Source organism: Monodelphis domestica, chromosome 2, assembly GCF_027887165.1.
Source record: "Monodelphis domestica isolate mMonDom1 chromosome 2, mMonDom1.pri, whole genome shotgun sequence".
Classification (NCBI taxonomy): Eukaryota; Metazoa; Chordata; class Mammalia; order Didelphimorphia; family Didelphidae; genus Monodelphis; species Monodelphis domestica.
This window is the reverse complement of record NC_077228.1, coordinates 123,682,311-123,701,113: the sequence shown is the minus strand read 5'-3', so window position 1 is coordinate 123,701,113 and position 18,803 is coordinate 123,682,311. Positions and strand designations below refer to the sequence as shown.

Here is an 18,803-nt window from a genome sequence, read left to right as displayed (position 1 = left end):
AAGTTAAATAGAGATGTTCAGGGAATAAACAGAAATAAGTGGGAAAAAATGGAGGACTGTTTAACAGAGATGGGAGGTTTTATGTCACCAATTATATATATATATATAAAACATATATATGTTATAAATTCCAATAACAAATAAATAATGAACCTTAAGTTTACATTGAATTTCTATGTCAACTATGGCCTATAAAGCTAAAACCATTTTCCATGTCTTTTCCTTATATGTAATCTTCCTTCTTCACTTAACTGGTCCAGTGGTAACCTTTATGTCATCTAGGATGTTACTTGGTTGTACAAAGATAAATTTCTTAATTCTAAGTAAGTAATAAACCAGATAATTTGTTCGTCTTCTCTGCCCTAGTTGGGGATCATAATCACTCACATCTTAACTGTGTGAAAACTGAGGCACATATGACTTACTGAGAAGACAGTTATAAATCCTGGAATGAAGTCCTGTACTTTCTGTCCATTACCCTTCTGATGATAGGGATTGTTGTACTTCAGAATATTCAACCTGAACTTCCTACTAGTAAATGAAGAATAAAATGGAAAATTCCACATACTGGGCATATGGCTCCTCACCAGGATTTCACTAATGATATTTTCTATATAAAGAATGTTGCATGTCAAAAAGCTGAGTGTTCCTTTGAAAGTAAGAATCCTGCAGTGGATTTTTTTGGAAAGGGGAAGTATCAAATGGATACTTTGATGATAATGGTTAATTTCTGAAGGATCCCTCTAACAATTTTGGCTGAAGCTCAAGCCCTGTAAATGACAGGGTTTCCTGCTCAAATCCAATATAGTTTATTTCCCCAGATCCACACATTTAAATTCTATAAAAACATGCATCTCTTTTCCTACTTGTACCAGCAAAAATTCTTGAAAGACTTCTGATTTTATGACCTAAAAATTATGGCTTGCAATGATGTAGGGAAAGCATGAGATGTGAAATGTTGTCCTTGAGTTGTTTTTCTTCTTTTTTTCTCTTTGTATTTTGTTCTTTCCCTTTAACACAAATAACTATGTAAAAGAATAATAACCCAATTTTTCCCAGAAGAAACATGGATTCAGAATCCATTTCCTGTCAGTATTAGTGCCTTTTTGAGAATAACCTATATGTGAAATAAATGTGAGCTGGAGATAAACCCAGGGGCTTTAAAGGAACAAGTTAGCTACAGAGTTAAGTTGTGTTGCTTTATGGTAACACAGTGACTAAAGAGTAATGTCATTTTAAATTACTAGCTAAAGTACCACTAATTATAAGATTCCAATTTTGAAATGAGCCTGACTAAATTTGAAGGCTTAATGTATGTGTGTCCTAAAGGGATATGGAGTACATTAAGAAAAGAATTCATTCATTATTAGTCTGATCTTTTCCCACTTCTCCCCATTTTTATGCTAAAACAATAACATAATAAAAAATGCCACAGGACTTAAATTTTTCTGCCCTCTACAGCTTCATTTTCATAGAAAATTAAATACTGCTAAATCAAATATCTTGTGTCATTCAATAGTGTGAAAAGTGTGAATGGATTAATAATTATTTTATGACTTCACAGTTCTTTCCTTCACAAGTAGCTTTATTTTGCTTCACAGTTGTGACATGTAACATACAGAAATTGTTTCTTTTAGTATTGAGTGTAGGGAAGAAAAGTAACAAGATGGCAGGATGGAATTCTATGTAGACAGGAGGTAACAACTGAGCAGTTTTAGGCTGTCTACATAGCTTATTTTTGCCTAGTCAATCATCCTCATGTATACAAGGCCAAGCCAACTTCAGTCAAAGTTGTCACCATCCTTTGAAAAATAAAAAAATATATAACTTCTGGTTTGAACTGGAATCAAACCAAACTTCTGTGTCATTCCATATTTATCTAGTAAAATTTCTAATTTCCATCAGAATGACCTCTTTAAACAAGGAATGCTGACATTTTAAATGTGTCTAACTACAACTACACCAGACCTATATAAGATACAACCCTAAAAGCTTTGGGAATAAGAACAAAAAGTGTGACTGAAGGAAACATATTATGAACTGAATTCTTATATTTTCTCTTTGGAGTCAATAAAATCATGTCATGTTTGGTCAGAGCTATAATTGGTTTGTTGAATAAGGTACAGCTATTAGAGGAGAACTGAAAACTAGAACTGAACAACCCTGTGAACCCTATCCTATTCCCCAGAAATTAATTATCAAGTGATTTTAACTTTCAAAACTGAGCCAGTTTCCCCCAAGAGAATGGATTACTCTATGGGCTTTAGGTTCTGTCCAGAAATATTGATAAGTGTCTGACTATCTTGAGCTTCTCTTCTCAACATACCCATATAACTCTGACACAATTGACAGAAAATATCTTCCATCAGAAAAAAATTAATATCCCCAGTAATTTCCAATGTATGCAAAAACCAAAAATGGAAATCTTTTAATCTTGAGGAAAAATGTACTTTTGTTGACAAATCTGTTTGTTGGTTAGTTCATAGTGTATATTTCAATATAACCTTTGATTTTATCTCAACAAGAGAAAATGATGTTTTATTATTACTAGGGGTCTGGTCAATACCACGTCACATTATCATCAACTCTACAACAGTGGAATTATATTGGAATGAGCCAGAAAAACCCAATGGCCTCATTTCCAAATATCAATTGCATCGTAATGGAACTGTGATCTTTCTGGGTGGCAGAGAAGATCAGAATTTCACTGATGACAGCTTGGAGCCCAAGAGCAGGTAAACTCAAGAAAGAGCAGCACTGACTCTTTCTGTGTGTTAGGTAGGTAGTTTTTTGTCTTCTTTTGTTTTACAGGGGAGCATGGAGGGAAAAGGAAATAAGTATTTTTCCTCTGTGAAATCAGAAAAATCCTTATTCTTTAACAATAAATACTGTAAGAGAGCCTTATTAAGTGAGCTTTTTATGTGGAAGATCTTTATACCAAGAAAAAACTTATTGCTAGAGCTTCTAAAATCTGTGAAGAAAATGCAAATATGCAAATTAATAAGTAGTTAATTATTTGAACCAAAGTGCAAATTTATAAAGCAGTAAATACTTTTATCTCCCATCCTGACACCTAAAATTATCATTCAATTGAGACCAAAAATGAATAGCACTTAACTAAATATGTCAATGTCTCAGTCATAGAAGTCTAGCTTAGTTGGTAGTGAGCTCTTGATTTATCTCTTATAATATGATTTCTGTCACTAAATAACAAATAGAAGAACTAAGGAGATAACGCAAACCTTCCATACCTTGTCTTGACACAATTTCCATTTCTTTCTTTTTTTTCTAGTTATGTTTACCAACTGGAAGTCCACACTGGAGGGGGCAGCAATACCAGTGATGACTATGTTGTACAGACTCCTGAATCAACCCCAGAGGAAATTTATGCCCCATATAATGTCACAGTAGTTGATCCCTATTCTATATTTGTAGCCTGGAGTCCATCAGGTAAAAAACAAAAGATTATTTTTCTTTCAAAGATACATGAAACAAACCTTAGAAAAGAATTAAGCATGAAGATTAAGCATGAAGATGAAATCCATTTTTTAAAAATCTATATTTCATTCCATTTGGTTATTTTCTAATTTCCAGGATATAAAATTAATGATATCATTCCAAACCTAGATATTGATATTATTAATTCATCAAAAAGAAAATATTTAACTGTATTCTATCAACTCAAAGATGTTACAAAGTATTGAAGTTTTTTTTTTAATCTCTAAATCTGTTCCCTAAAGGGTGCTCTGTCACATACAAGCCATGTATGGCAAGTCCTATAATATCACTAGAAATTCATTTTCATTGGATCTCGGAAGAAAGAGAGATATTAACTACATACCTATCATTTCATTTCCACTCAAAGTTGGAAAATCAAAAAAGAGAAATAAATATCCACTTTATTTATAAACTTTGAGCTGTTTTTAGATAATATAAATGAATTTTCATGTTGTTCCATTTATCTGAAAAGAACATCAACTTTCTCATTCAGGCAAGTCCAACATATGAAAGGGAAATATTTGACTTTTCTTCTAACTTTGAGTTAGAAGGAAATCAAAATGGTCCAATGGGAAGAGAGTTAATTTAGAGGCTGCTTAAAACTCCAGTTGACATTTTTCTGGTAGAAAGAAAAATACAAGAAGTTCCCCAGCATATTGAGTAGTTCCCCACATTGAACTTATGCAAGAATATGGGCAACAGTGGCTAAGGATTGGCAGACACAGATGAATTATGATTTGCATCTTTGGTGGGAATATCCACATTGTTGACATCATTGATTAATTTGAATAATTTGAATCTGTAATTTTGGAGGAATCATATTAGCTATTTTATTTGTCACATATAAACTTGAAAAAAGAAAAGTGACATCTCAGCAGAGAAGAAGCTAGTCAGTTCAATGGATAGGGTTCTGGACTTTGAAGTCATGAAAACTTAAGTCCAAATGTGGCCTTAAACCAGCTATGTGGCCCCAGGCAAGTAACTTAACCACTTTCTGTTTCAGCTTTGTCAACTGAAAAAAAAATGGAGATACTAATAGCACCCATTTCCCAGGGTTGTTGTGAGAATAAAATGAGATTAATATTTGTAAAGCATGTAGCACAGTGAAAAGTACAAGAGGAGGTGCTTAATAAATGCGTGTTTCCTTCCTTCTATTAAATAAATACAGTATATTTTCACAATAAACCCTCTTAAGAAAGAGAAGCAATAGAAAAAAGAATTGAAATATGAAAGGAAAAAGTAAATGATCTTTGTGTTTGCAAAATCTATAAGAGGAAAATAGCTCTCAGTGCTATTCTTGAAAAGTAAAAGCAAGCAGAACACCAAACATTTTATATGTAAAAGGGATGAATACAGTGAGAACTTAAAATAGTTTTGCAATTATTACCTACATTTGGCAATATGGATAATTTGGAAAAACCTTTCTCTTCTTCAGTTTAATTTTGTTTAAACCAAAGCCTAAATTTCGGTTCTGAAAAATGGTGAATATAACATCTCATTTTAAGCATTTCTGATATTCACAGACAATATTCCCAATGTAAGACTTTTTAAAAGATCACTACTGAAGTCTTTAAAACATTTGTTGTGTTTTTTTTCAACTAAAGGCATAAATAAGATCAGGGTTTATTCATTGTCCTGCATACTAAATGAAATCATTCTGAAAACTATATATGGTTCATGGTCTAGAAGATTTAAAACATCTATTACTAATTCAAAAACTAAAATTACCATCAATATAAAAAATTAGTAAAATAAGCAAGATTTGGTCAACCAAAGTATCTCATTTTCTCTTAACAAATTATGCTGAAGGTTAACATAAGATTTTTTTTAATCTACCAAATGGTATATAGAAAGATCATTCTCTGATTTGGAAAAAAAAAAACTGTAGTCTTTTTGAAAGTGTTATTCTCTTTGTCTATTATATTTTTTTTTTGGAAGATTCTTGGAGAGGTTCAAGCTTTACCTGCTACTGAGCTGCCATCTTGGTTTTTCCTCTCTTTGTCTATTATTTTTTTACCTCATGCTTTGATATTTTTTGTTTGAATAGAGAGCATGTCTTTCTTTTAATAATATTGCTTTTTGCATCTTTCCATCAAAATTGCCTTTACTTGTATGATATTTTTATTACTGATCCCTTTTGCTTTTTTGGAACTATGGATTTACATTTTTTGTATTCCACTAATTGTCTTTGAGGGGCATGCCATAAAATTTTCCATTTGTTCTCCTTTAATTGTTCTCAAGATTTTGATTTTGCTTTTGAGCCAAGAAGGAGTACACCACTGCATTTCTTAGATATCTGGGGAATCCATGGAGCTCTGTATTTCATCAGATGGAGACTCAATTTTCTTCATCTTACAATATCTATTTAGAGATATTTGCAATAATGTCTTAGTTTTCAATTTTTCTTCTAATTTTAGTATCCTCCCTATTTATTTATCTACTAATATTCCAGTTTTATAACAGAGTTTTCTTCCTCCTGAGATCTTTGGTGTTTTAAATCCTTTCCCCCCTTATAAATATCCCTTTTGTTCACTCTCTGACTCTCTTTTGATGTTGGGTTTCCTCTTGAGAGCTGAATTTCAAAGCTATATCAGTTCCTTCCCACAGTGGGAATTTACTTTTCACTGACTTGGGCCTCTATTCTCAGTAGCTCCTAATAGAATAGAACTGGCCACAACTGTTATTCATTTCCCTTTCCTTCAGGCCCAGAGCAATACAGCAGAGAGGGTCGCTATTTTTTTTTCATTTTTCAGTTTTCTGGTTGAACCCATGTCTGAGAAGGATAGCATAGGTGTGTTCAAAATAGAGTTTTTACCTCTATGGATTGTCTAATCCAAGGGCTATACCAGATAGAAGGAAAGTATAACCTCACATATTCCTCCCTGTGTGGTTGAACAAAGTTGAACTCCACTGAGTTTGATTTAGTCAATTGAAAGGTATTTCTACCAAGTTAAGAAATCAGAGCTTAAATAGGACAGTTCTAATTTCACCCTTACTTCTTGTTGGAATTATACTTCCTCTGGAAATAGCATTACTTGTTTGACCTCTGGAACATAATTCCTCTTTGGGGAATTTTTTGAGAGTGGATGGGGCCAAGAGAAAATCCCTAATATTTAATCTTGTTTGTCACACAATCCAGAAGTCCACTTTGGTGTTTTTTATCTTCTAATATTTAGCAATATTTTGCTTCTCATTGTCCTTAACACAGTTTATTCACCTCCTGTTAAATTAGGTTAATAAATTCTCAAATACTCTCTTTAAAATCTATAATTTTATTCATATTTCTGAGTTGAATAAATATCTCCTTTTAATATTTTGTGCAATGTATATATTTATAAAGGACTGTCTTGAAATGACAAATGTATAAAGGAAAAAATATGTACAATTATTACTGATTTTTAGTACATTCTCAACTCTTAACTATCTCTGGCTCAATAGAACATATTTCATTCAAGTCCAAGATAGTGGAATTTGTGAAACTGCTTTCACTGACTCTCACCATTTAACCAATGGTTAATAAATCTATAATACCTAGAGCTGTCAATCTTTTAGTTTTGAGAAGCACAAAATCCATTACAGAAACTCTGTAATATATGAAAAGATTAAAATCTTAAATTAAAGTATCTTTTTTCTGCTGCCTAGAAGGATTTTGAACTGGAGTAAACAGGTAGATGGGTTTGACTTGTATATAATCTATAGTTGATGTTTATTAGAAAGCAACTCATATTTTTTGATGATTTAGATTTTTTAAAATTTCTGGGTTTGAATATTAAGAGCAGTAGAAATATAAATATTTTTTAAAGAAATGAAATTAGATTGCAAATGTAGGTTTCATCCAATATTTAAGGACTTTCTATTTATACATTTTTTCTCCTATTTCAGAATGATTTCTGCCTTCATGATAACCAAATAAATCAAACCACTTGGAATTACATAGGCCAAAAGATAGTTAAGTTAATAAGATTTTAGTATTTCAGTCAATATTTGATCATCCTGACTTAAGCGGTTTGGCATGGTGAAGGGTATGAGACTTGGAGTTCAAACAAACAAGACCCAGCCACATTACTATTAGTTGTAGGAATACAGGCAAGTGAATTAACCTCTGTCAGCCTCAGTTATATCATCTATAAAAGGGGATAATATAATCACATTATCAACTTGATAAATATCATCCTTTATAAACTTACCTGCATTATAAATCTGTAATTTGCTCTATAAATGTGAGCAATTATTACTATTGTTTAAATCATGGTTATATTTAAGTAATATGTAAACAGCCAATTAATTCAATGAAAACAGTGAGCCAGATTTTTTTGTACCATAGATACAATTAGCCAGTTGAGTGACTGAGTTTTCCATTTTCACCTGACAGTTTTGTCACTGTGTTGATACAGATTTAATACAATGGCATGGATGTATTGTGGAAACTAGGAGTATGTATAAGGGTGTGCTGTAGGAATCTTTTGGGGTTGGCAAGAATAGGTACCAAAAGTAGCTTTTCAAAGCACCTATATGCAACCACACCAACACATACTCTAACAGCTCTAGCATTCAGTGAGCCAACTGGCATTTATTAAGCAAAGACTGTTTAGAGGAGAGTAAGTTTAAGAAAACTGGAAAGAAATTAAGAGGCCAAGTTATGGAGAGGTTTAAAAGTGAAACAAAGGTGTTTGCAAGTGATAACATTTATATAACCCAAAGGAATTTTGTCCACTTTGGGAAGGGGGGGTGCAATGAGGGGAGCGGAGGGAAGGGAAGGGAAGGGAAGGGAAGGGAAGGGAAGGGAAGGGAAGGGAAGGGAAGGGAAGGGAAGGGAAGGGAAGGGAAGGGAAGGGAAGGGAAGGGAAGGGAAGGGAAGGGAAGGGAAGGGAAGGGAAGGGAAGGGAAGGGAAGGGAAGGGAAGGGAAGGGAAGGGAAGGGAAGGGAAGGGAAAGGGAGGGAAGGGAAGGGGAGGGGAGGGGAGGGGAGGGGAGGGGAGGGGAGGGAAGGGAAGGGGAGGGGAGGGGAGGGAAGGGAAGGGAAGGGAAGGGAAGGGAAGGGAGGAAGACAAAGTTGTTTTCATTTGACCTGTATAGAAGAGGGAGCCAGTGGATTCACTGAGTAATGGAGTAACATGGGTCCATCTGTATTAAGGAAAATTACTTTAGCAACTAAGTGGAGAATGGATTGCAGTGAGAAGATATTCAATGCAGGGAGGTGAATTAGAAGAATTATAGACCTAATCCTTGTCACTCAATATCCTTTTATTCTGGAATCTGAATCTGTGATCTGTATCTCAAAGTCACTGCTCTTTTGTCCTGCCTCTCACTCCCATGCCACATGCAGACTTGGATACAATCAGTTAATATACTTCAATAGCATTGTAAAATTCCATAAAAACCAAGATAGGTAATAAAATAAGGTAGAGCAGACTGCAATGTGAAAAAAAATATGAGGGGGACAGATTATTCAAGAGAAGAGGTTTTTTCTCTCCTCCTTTCATACCTCTCTGGTAGGAAGGGAATAAGAAGAAAAGTGTTTAGACTAGAATTTCCTCAGGAAATACTACTGGAGATGGAAGACCAGAGAGGACAGAACTGAGTGATAGATTTTAATTGCATAAATCACTGCAGCTGCCTGTTTCTCATCAATTCTTGGCACCTATGGATTTGGTGAGCACCTTGGTTCCACTCTTGATTTTAGTTTTGCCATTCTGTGCTTTCATTGGGAAGAGGGCAAGTGCATCCACCCCAAGCTCTCTGCTGGGCTTGAAAGGAAAAAGACATGTTGGGCACAGGTAAACTTCCATGTCTGAACAATGTTGCCTAAGGTGACTGAAAATAAAACTTCATGGGGTGGGGGCCAGAGGCAGGAGGTCCTGGGTTCAAATATGTCCTCAGATACTTTTTAACTGTGTGACCCTGGGTAAGTCACTTAAACCCCATTGCCCAGCTTTACCACTCTTCTGTCTTGGAACCAACAACACAGTATTGATTCTAAGATGGAAGTTAAGGGTTGTTTTGTTGGGTATTTTTTTAACTTCATTGCAAAAGTAGATAGCAGTGAGACTAGATAAAATCCACAATTATAGACTTAAATGCTTGTTGGTGACATAAGAATTACTAACCAAGCATTGCATCTACATGGGTTTTCTCTGTATAGGAATTTCCTCAAGGACTAATAATCCCCCAAAACTTAGAGAGCATTGGGGTATAAATAACTGGATGCAGGCACCATTCAGTGGCTCTCAGATGAATGATGCTCTGGCTGCGTTACATTAGTTAATATACAAATGCTCTGCTAGAAAGTGGAGAAGCTTACAAGAAGCATGTGAAATGGCAATTGGAAAAATCTAATGGTGCTGGTGACAACCTGATTAAGTGAAGACTTACAGGTATTTAACACCTGGAATCTGAATCTAGGATGTGTATCATAAAGTCAATATAGGCTTCTCTTTCCCAATCCCCCTTTTTTCATTCTACCTCCTCTTATTACAGCTTCCTACAATTCCCAAATTCTAAGGTTAAATCAATATGTTTTAAATTACAATCCAGATCCTAAAAGAATTAGGTATGTGTTTTTATGGGGAGGTAGATCTCAAGTTGAATCAAATACATTAATACTATTAATAATAACAGCAATAACTCTCAAAGTTCAACCAATCTTCCAGGATAAAACTAGGGTTTTGAAAGGCAGAGGAAGAGGAGTTATTTTATATGCCCGAGATTGCTATAATAATTGTAAAAGCCTAGAACCTAGAAATGCTGGTGCATTTGGTTTGGTGACACCACAATCCAACACCCCAGTCATTGTGAGACAGCTGCTCCTAAGAGTCAAAGAAATAGATGCAGTGGATTGTGGCAGACTAGTCCTATTCAAAAAACATCTTAAGAATCAGCTTAAAAAATATGAATAACAGAATAAATAGAATCCCTTTGTCTTCTGACACATTACTATCTAGTTAGAGCATGCCAAAGAAAATTTGAATGCTGTATCAGCCAGTCAAATGCAAAAAATAAACATGTGAAAAGGAATCTGGAAAACAAAAGCATTTTAGTAAGTTTAGAGTCTTTTATCAACAACTGAAAGCAAAAGACCAGGTTAAAAGCCACAGTCCATATGGAGCCAAAGCAATGGTAGACAGCTGGGGGTAGCTCAGTGGATTGAAAGCCAAGCTTAGAGACAGGAGGTCCTGGGTTCAAATTCGACCTCAGATACTTCCTAGCTGGGTGACCTTGGGCAAGTCACTTATCCCTGTAATGGAGGGAGAGGAATAGAGTGTGGTATATATGGGATGAAGTCAAGAGGTGGAGAGAGGGGGTAGATTGGTTTCCTTCTCCCTTTCCCTGGTAAACTCCACTCTGATTGCCTTCAGAATCACAGGTTACTGGGGGCAGCTGGGTGGTTCAGTGGATTGAGAGACAGAGTTCCTGGGTTCAAATCTGGCCTCAGACACTTCCCAGCTGTGTGACCCTGGGCAAGCCACTTGACCCCCATTGCCTAGCCCTTACCACTCTTCTGCCTTGGAGCCAGTATAAGACAGAAGGTAAGGGTTTAAAAAAAAAAAAAAAGAATCACAGGTTACTGTTCCCTCAGAGACTTGGTTGAAATAAAATACAAGACAGACAGCTTCTCCCTCTCTGAGGAGAAAAGTGTAACTTTCCTCCCCCCAAATTCAAAGTCTCCCTGTTTGGATACTATGAAGCAGGCACTTGATCTAGTAAACAACTATTTATTCTAAAGGATCACATGAAAGGTAAGGCAAGTAAGCTGTGGGATAAGGTAATAGGAAGGTGGGAAATAGGAAGTCCCTAAATAACAATTGGGCCCCTTCTCCCCAAATCCTGCAGGGTCAGGCTTTGCCTGCCTGACTCTCTGGGGTCAATTGTGAGAGCTGTCCTAGCTATGAAATTAAATTCAAAGCTGTCTAGAGGGACTGAGAGGAATTCTTCTCTTGGTGAATGGCTTTCTGGCAAAGTCTTATTCACTCTGGTTTATTTTCCACTGGATATTGGGGTCAGGCTTCACAGGAGGATGTTCTAGGCTCAGAGATTTGCTCAGATCAACCTCCCTGGTGGGCTTCCCAAAGAGAAGTGAGTTCACCTATTTGGATCTTCTCAGTTCCTGTTCCTTCTCCAGAATTCTCTCCCCTTCCTACCCTTCCCCAGCTCAAGTTGGTCTTCCAGCATGATGAGTCTGTTTTTCCTCTCTTACAACCCACATCTTCCTTAGAGCCAATACATACAATACAATACAAACCAATACAATAATATTGGTTCTAAGGGAAAAGGTGAGGATTTTTTTAAAAAGCAACACAAGGAACAGCTTAAAATTTCAACATCAAAAACTTTGTCACAAGGACTTGAGCTGTTAAAAAACAAGCACCAAAGGAGGAAGAGAAAATTTTCTGATCATCTATAGAAATGGAACCTATGAAATACCAAAGATTCAAGAGTATAATCACAAGGTCATTTATAGGTAATATTTGCAAGAACTCAGTGAAAAATTAATCCTTAAAAAGGCTTCAGATTGATGACTATCATTTAAATTTGTCGCAAATTTTTGCAAGTTGCAAGAAGTAAAATAAATCAAAAAACCAAGTTAGGTTAAATACAAATAGAAAGCCTGTACATTATTTTTTTTCTTTTTAAAAACCCTTACCTTTCGTCTTGGAGTCAATACTATGTATTGGCTCCAGAAGAGTGGTAAGGGCTAGGCAATGGGGGTCAAGTGACTTGCCCAGGGTCACACAGGTAGGAAGTGGCTGAGGGCAGATTTGAACCTAGGACCTCCCGTCTCTAGGCCTCGTTCTCAATCCAAAGAGCTACCCAGCTTCCCCCTGTACATTATTAATAAAATGAGCAACAGAACAATTATAACACTCTCATTTTACAGAAGAAGAAACTAAGGCCAATTTAGCAACAGAAAAGAAAACTTGGACTATCACAAATCAGATTTGAAGTATTGAAATATCATTAAGTTGAAAATATAGCAATCTTCTAATATCTGTACCATATATACACACAAACACACTCTCATGTGCTATATAGTGTTATATATCTTGAAGCCAGATAAGCTATTTTCTGTTTTGGATTATCACCACTCTGATTCTTTGTTGCCCCCAAAGTTTTCCAAATTTGTCTTATGGGCAATTTATGATCCTTACCTTCAAATAATCAAAGCTTCATTTAAGTCATATAGATAGGGTAGCAAAGACTTTTGCCAGTCCAATTGCTATTTTAGCTTATCAACAGAAATATAAACCACATATAAGTCTCAAGTTTGGACTTCCATATTGTTTTGAAATCAGGTAAAGAATTTGTAGATTTTACCTTAGAATGAAATTACAGAAAGTGAGGAAATAGATGGGGTGCCACTTAAATATAGGGATTGCTTCAGGAAACTTGGTTGGCTCATACAAAACAAGAATGGAAAATAGACATGCTCCCTGCTGTTTGGAAATCTAAACATTCAGATTTATCAAAAGTCTAAAATTGAGAATCAAATTTTCAAGTACATTAAAGTGATAACTGTATCAAACTGTTATGACCTGTAATCATGCTCTAATTAACAATGCAGTTGAAACCTACTCTTATTCTTTTCCTGACAATCCAATTGTTTAAATTTCATGCATCCTATTGAAATAATAATTTCCCTTTTGCATCTTTCATCTTTTAAAGGGCTCTGCAGTTGTTCTACTAAGACAATCATTTTGATTAATTTTGTTTAAAAATACAACTCTATTAATTAAATTTGGATTAGAGGATAGCTCATCATGGTATCTATCACTTCTATAGACAACAGAGACACTTTATAATTCCATACACTTATCTATAAATTTAACTCAAATATTTTACCTTTGGGATTATAATGGGCATTTTGCTTTCCAAAGAAGCATTCTTATTTTAACTGTGATGATGTGCCACCAGTGTTTGGTCTAACTTCATAATTTTCAAGTGCAGTATCCTAAAAAAGCTCAATGACATCAGTGATTGCATCTGTTGACTCTTCAAAGCAAAATAGCCAACCTACATGGCAAGTTCAATTTTTACTTTCCAGTAGTATGCTTTCTTCTCTATTGAGTCAATCTAGATAGAAACTGAAGTCTCAAATACATAAGATAACCCAAATCAAGAATAAAAAAAGACTGCTTCATAAGTAAAAAATGTAAGTGGAAGAAAATTTATATTTTTGGTAATCCCTCCTGTTTCTCAGTAAAACAGGATGACTACTACTGTGTTGAGTCTTCCTCTTGACAACAGCTTCCAACTTCCTACCCCTATTGGAGCCCAGAAGATATATTTGGTCACTATGCTAAGGTGTGTTACGATAGTGAAATGGAAGCAATTAAGGGATATTGAAGTGTAGTAGGTAGCCTTGCTCTCATCTTCTTTGATGTTTGATCATTCACTATTCCTGGTAGTCATGTGGATACTTGGGGGTGGAGAATATCTTCTGGCCAGGTATCTACCTGAGTAGATTATGTATTTTATATCATTATTATTGTTATTATTATTAGACAATGGGGACTTTTTTAATAGAGAAGATGGTTTTCCAGTGTCTCTCTTAGCTACAGTTTCTCAGGTGACAAATTTCAGTGTAATATCACGAAGAAAATCCTTCTATATCCCTAACATGATAGCCACAGTTGTCACCACTTTCAACATGTAGTAGGATAGGAAACCAAATAGCCATGCTTAGATAGAGACCCCTGGCTGCATTTGCTCATCTTCTATGCTTCATTCCTCTATCATTAATCTTATAAGCAGCAAAATGTTTGCAGTAAAGGTAATTAGCATTTGAGTAAGGGAGAGAGAGTACATCACCAAGAGTAGGAGCAGGTTTACAACAATGACAGGGGTTATTGGAATCAATTATAGTTGTATCAACAGGAGAGGACTGAAATCTTAGAAAGCATTAACTCATCGAAAAAGAGATCCTCAGAAAGAAGATCAAGTTTGTCATTTAATTGGATTATGCTTAGTAGAGACAAAATGGCCAGCTACTATCCTTGTAAATTCTCTTTTATGTCCTAACAAAATTTTATTCTATTCTCCCAACTGATTGTGCTAGTAGTATTTTTTTAATTTTGTTCTAATATTATTTTTTTAGCTTCTCATTCTCTTTTTCTCATGGTTTTAAAAATTTGTTTCATATCCAATTCATGTTTATATAATGGGTACTTTTCATTGCTTTCCCCCTTTGGGGGGATAAATAAAATTACCCCATGTAAAAATTAAAATTAATATACAATTCAAGTATTATATTTTATAAGATTTATTAATAATCACTAGAAGTAACAAAATAAAAATATATTGCAATTTATTCCCTGTCTACATCAGCACATAATGACAGGAAATTAGTGGGATCCTGGGAAATGTAGTTCAAAGGCACAAGATTTCCAATTATACACCCAGAGTATTCAGACTAGTGATGATAAGCCAATGAATGTGAGAATGAAAAGCCCATCCTCCTGAGGAAACATCAGGTTCCCCTAGAAATGAACCTGGCAAGGTTATAGAATAGGAAGGCACAGGTATTCCCAATGCTTTATGAGTTTCAGTGGCAGATCACAGATTGCCAATCCTGTTACTTCAGTTGAATGGTTGTTTGTACCATCTACACTTGACATGGAAGAAAACAACTTACTTACAAATTAAATATCACCATAAACAGGAGGTGACTTTAGAGACTTGGTTAATTCATTTATGGGCAATAGAGGTAGCCAGTGATTAGTTGAACTGTCTGAATTTCATAAGTTGAAGGAATTAACCAAGGATTTTAAGACTATTGAGACTCACACTACTAAGATGAGAGAAATGCATCTCTCTTCCATTATAATTTAGTCAGCCTTAACACTCTAAAACTGAGTTCCCTTTCTACCCTCCTTAGACTTTGAGGCATATATGGGCATTTTTTTATCTGAAAGACCTGGAATCCTTGATTTATCAGCATATAATGCTGATAAACTTCATAGGTTATTATAACTAAACTCAGGAAAAGTATTTATCCCATCTAAATACTGTTGGTTGCTGTGAACCTTCTGGTGAGTCCCCAAGGGATAAGGAATTTGAGCAGTCTTCATAGTGTTCTTAGCTCCTTCTTTGACCTCTGAGACTTCCCTAAATAAGGGTGAGAGTATAAGGAACATATTATCATTTATATAGACTCAGGCTATTGTTGTGAGCTTTACTGAATGATTCTAAAACTAGAAGCTTAAAGGTCAGACCATCAAGGATATCCCCTTTTGGAGAAAGATTCAGTGACAGAACTTTGTTGATACAACCAAATTTTTGCATATTATGATGTTATATCAGTGCTAATGTTACTGGATCCTCCCTTGACTTATTTTCTTATTTCTATACTTTGCCCTCAATCATCACCAGTTTACTAAGGGAGAGTAGATGGCAGAGGATAGTTTTCCACTTCAGTACATTCCTTGGATAGTGATGTTGAGGGAACATTATTGCTCACTGCAATACCAGTACAAGTGCAGATATATATATATATTCATTCCTAGTCTGATATTGGGAGCCACAAGACCAATATTATAAATACAAGATACATACACCTCACAATTAGGAAAAAGAGAAGATGTTTCTCTCAAGTTCATATTTACTTTATTGCCTGAATGGCTTGAGCAAATCATATCTCTGGCAATGAAGAGAGGGATAGTTGATCTCGATCATATAGAAGGGGTTTAGAGAAGATAAAAGAAGGGTAAATTGATCATTCTGCCTAACCTAAGAGCAAAAATCAGGAAATAAGCAATGGAATCCACAGGAGAAGTTGGAGATAATCATAATCTAAGAAGGGAGGAAATAAGCATTTATTGAGCACTTATTATGATCCAGACACTATATTCAGTGATCCACAAATATTATCTCATAAGACAGAAAATAAAGTTTCACTCTCATAATGAGAATATCCTTATAGGGAAGAAAAGGTAGACAAGAAATCAGGAAAACAGGAATGGGATGACAGATTGAAGGGAGAGGAGGTATCATCTCAAACCAAAGGACAAAGTACAAGCAAAGGGATGGTAAACTCTTAGCTTCTGCTTCTGGATATGGTCTTGAAGGTGTTTTGAAGTTGAAACACCCATAAAGACCTTCACAGTTCTTCACAATGAACTTTCTGTTCATGGTTACTTTCCATCTGTTGCTATCATCTGCTGGCTTCCAGTTCTCTGCTGTTATCTTCTGACTGGTTTATAATTTTTAATAAATTTGCAGTTGTTTATGAGCACGAAAGAGTGGTGATTGTGATTTGGAATGTGATCGTTTTTTCCTGTGTTCAGATTATGCCTTTTATACTGTTTCCTTTGGGTGTTTTAGAACCATGCTCCAGATCATTTATTATTACACATGAAGTATGTAAAGTGTAAAAGTGTAAAAAGTATGTAAAGATGGTCTGATTAGTTTTATGATCTTATAATGATATACCTTTCAGAAAACTGGAATAATTATGTTTAATTACATATCATTCAAACTCTGTGAATTGCATCCAACAATTATTTTTGTTTTAAAACATATCATGAGGTTACATTTTTGTGTTCTTGGAGACCAGCAGAAGATCAGCTTCAATAGATTCTTCCAGAATAGAAATCTGTCAAGGATGCACATGATGATGATGTTCTGTATATCTGTCATCCAATGACCAGCCTAACCATATTTGGAAAGACTCATTATCAGCTTGTCTGTAAGTTGATGAAATTTTTGGCTACAGCAATTTCCAAAGGGTATCCACTAAGATAGAGATGAGTTATAAGCTGCATTAGTGTAGAGAGGATCCATGCTGACCATATGGCAAATATTTGAAAAAATAAGAAGTATTTGAAGGAGGTACTGAATGGTCTGCAGTAGCTGAGATGTGATACAATATCTAAATGAGACATGGGTCCCTGCCTTCATGAACCATGCAATCTGGAAAGATTGGGAGAAAAATAATAGCTCATATTTATATGCTACTTTTAAGTTTCTAAAGCAATACTCTCATAACAATCTTATGAGAAAATGAGGATATTATGAATTTACAAGTGAAGAAACTAGATTAAGGAACACTATATTTGGAGTCAGAAACCTGACTCAGTTTCTCTTCCTCTGGATAATCTTGAACAAGTTACTAAATTTTTTTTTTAGGTTTCCTTCTTTGCAAACTCGGTGGTGGCGATAGACTAGAATATGTCAGAAGCCTCCTACACTTCTAAATCCTGTGATTCTATGACATTCACACCAATAAACAAGTAGTAGGTAATGAAGTTAGAACTTGAAACCTGGCCTACTCACAGTCAGAGCATAGCTTTCCTCTTCAACACTTTTGCTTGCTCTCTTTTCATTCTGAGCTAGCCAAAAGGCACTCAACTGGATCATAGACTTAGAGATATAGGGAACCTTGGAAAGAATTAAGTCCATCTCCTTTCTTTTACAGGTCAGTTACCTGATGCCCATAGAGCTTATGTGATTTGTTCAAGGTCACACAGGTAGGAAGGGGCAGAGCTCAGATTTCAACCCAGGTCCTCTGACTATAAATCCAATATTCTTTTCACTGAACCACACTATTCTTCTTGCCTGATTGACAGGCTAATTTTGGCTCACAGATTCTTTTTTCCTTTTAATCCTACAACCTGAACGAGGGAAGAATGTGATGGAGGTAAGTAGGAAGAAGGAAATTTAGTTGTTGATGACCCTCATTCCTTGCCCTCCTCCTTTTTTACTCATCTTTACTATGTATGGATTTGTTTTTATAAGTGGGTTTTTCCCCTCTATAAACATACGCTCCTTGAGGGAAAGAATATTTTTTTTCCTTTTTTGTGCCTGTATCCTTAGCATCTAATACCAGATCTGGCACATGGCAGGTTCTAAATAAATGCTAGTTGAACAGAGAAAATATTTTTCATCTGATTTCTTTAGTAAGGGGAACTTCCAGTAGAGAAATCCCCTGTACCAATAAGATCTGAACAGTTCTGACACTTATGTTTTTACTGAGATGCATGGGGGCCCTAAGATGTCAAAGGTCTTTGCCTAGGTCATACAACCAGTATGTTTAAGAGAGGCAGAACTTTACACCGGGTCTCTAACCACCACACAATACCGCCTCCCTTGTTTCACTTCCACACTCCAAAGAATGAATAACTAACAACCTCCAGCCCATAAAGAGAATCAAGCTTGATTTGTTACAAACTCCATGTTAAAAGCAACCAGTGTTTTAAAGCAAATAGGGCTGTCATGCTGAATTAATAGATTTCCTCATAGAATTGTCCTGGCTCTGTCTCCTTAAAAGAAAAAGAAAAAAGAAAGATCATTTGATTGACTTGTCCCATTGCA

The 18,803-nt window shown here is 35.3% G+C and overlaps 1 protein-coding gene across 2 annotated transcripts in view; it reads left to right on the top strand.

Moving 5' to 3' along the window:
• The window catches only part of USH2A (usherin), a 327,556-nt gene that overhangs the window by 137,431 nt on the left and 171,322 nt on the right, over positions 1 to 18,803 (top strand). For both annotated transcript variants that reach the window (XM_056815925.1, XM_056815924.1), the window contains exons 15-16: positions 2,552 to 2,735; positions 3,293 to 3,450. In XM_056815925.1, coding sequence (XP_056671903.1) covers positions 2,552 to 2,735; positions 3,293 to 3,450 — 342 coding nt within the window. The remainder of the gene's footprint in view (positions 1 to 2,551; positions 2,736 to 3,292; positions 3,451 to 18,803) is intronic.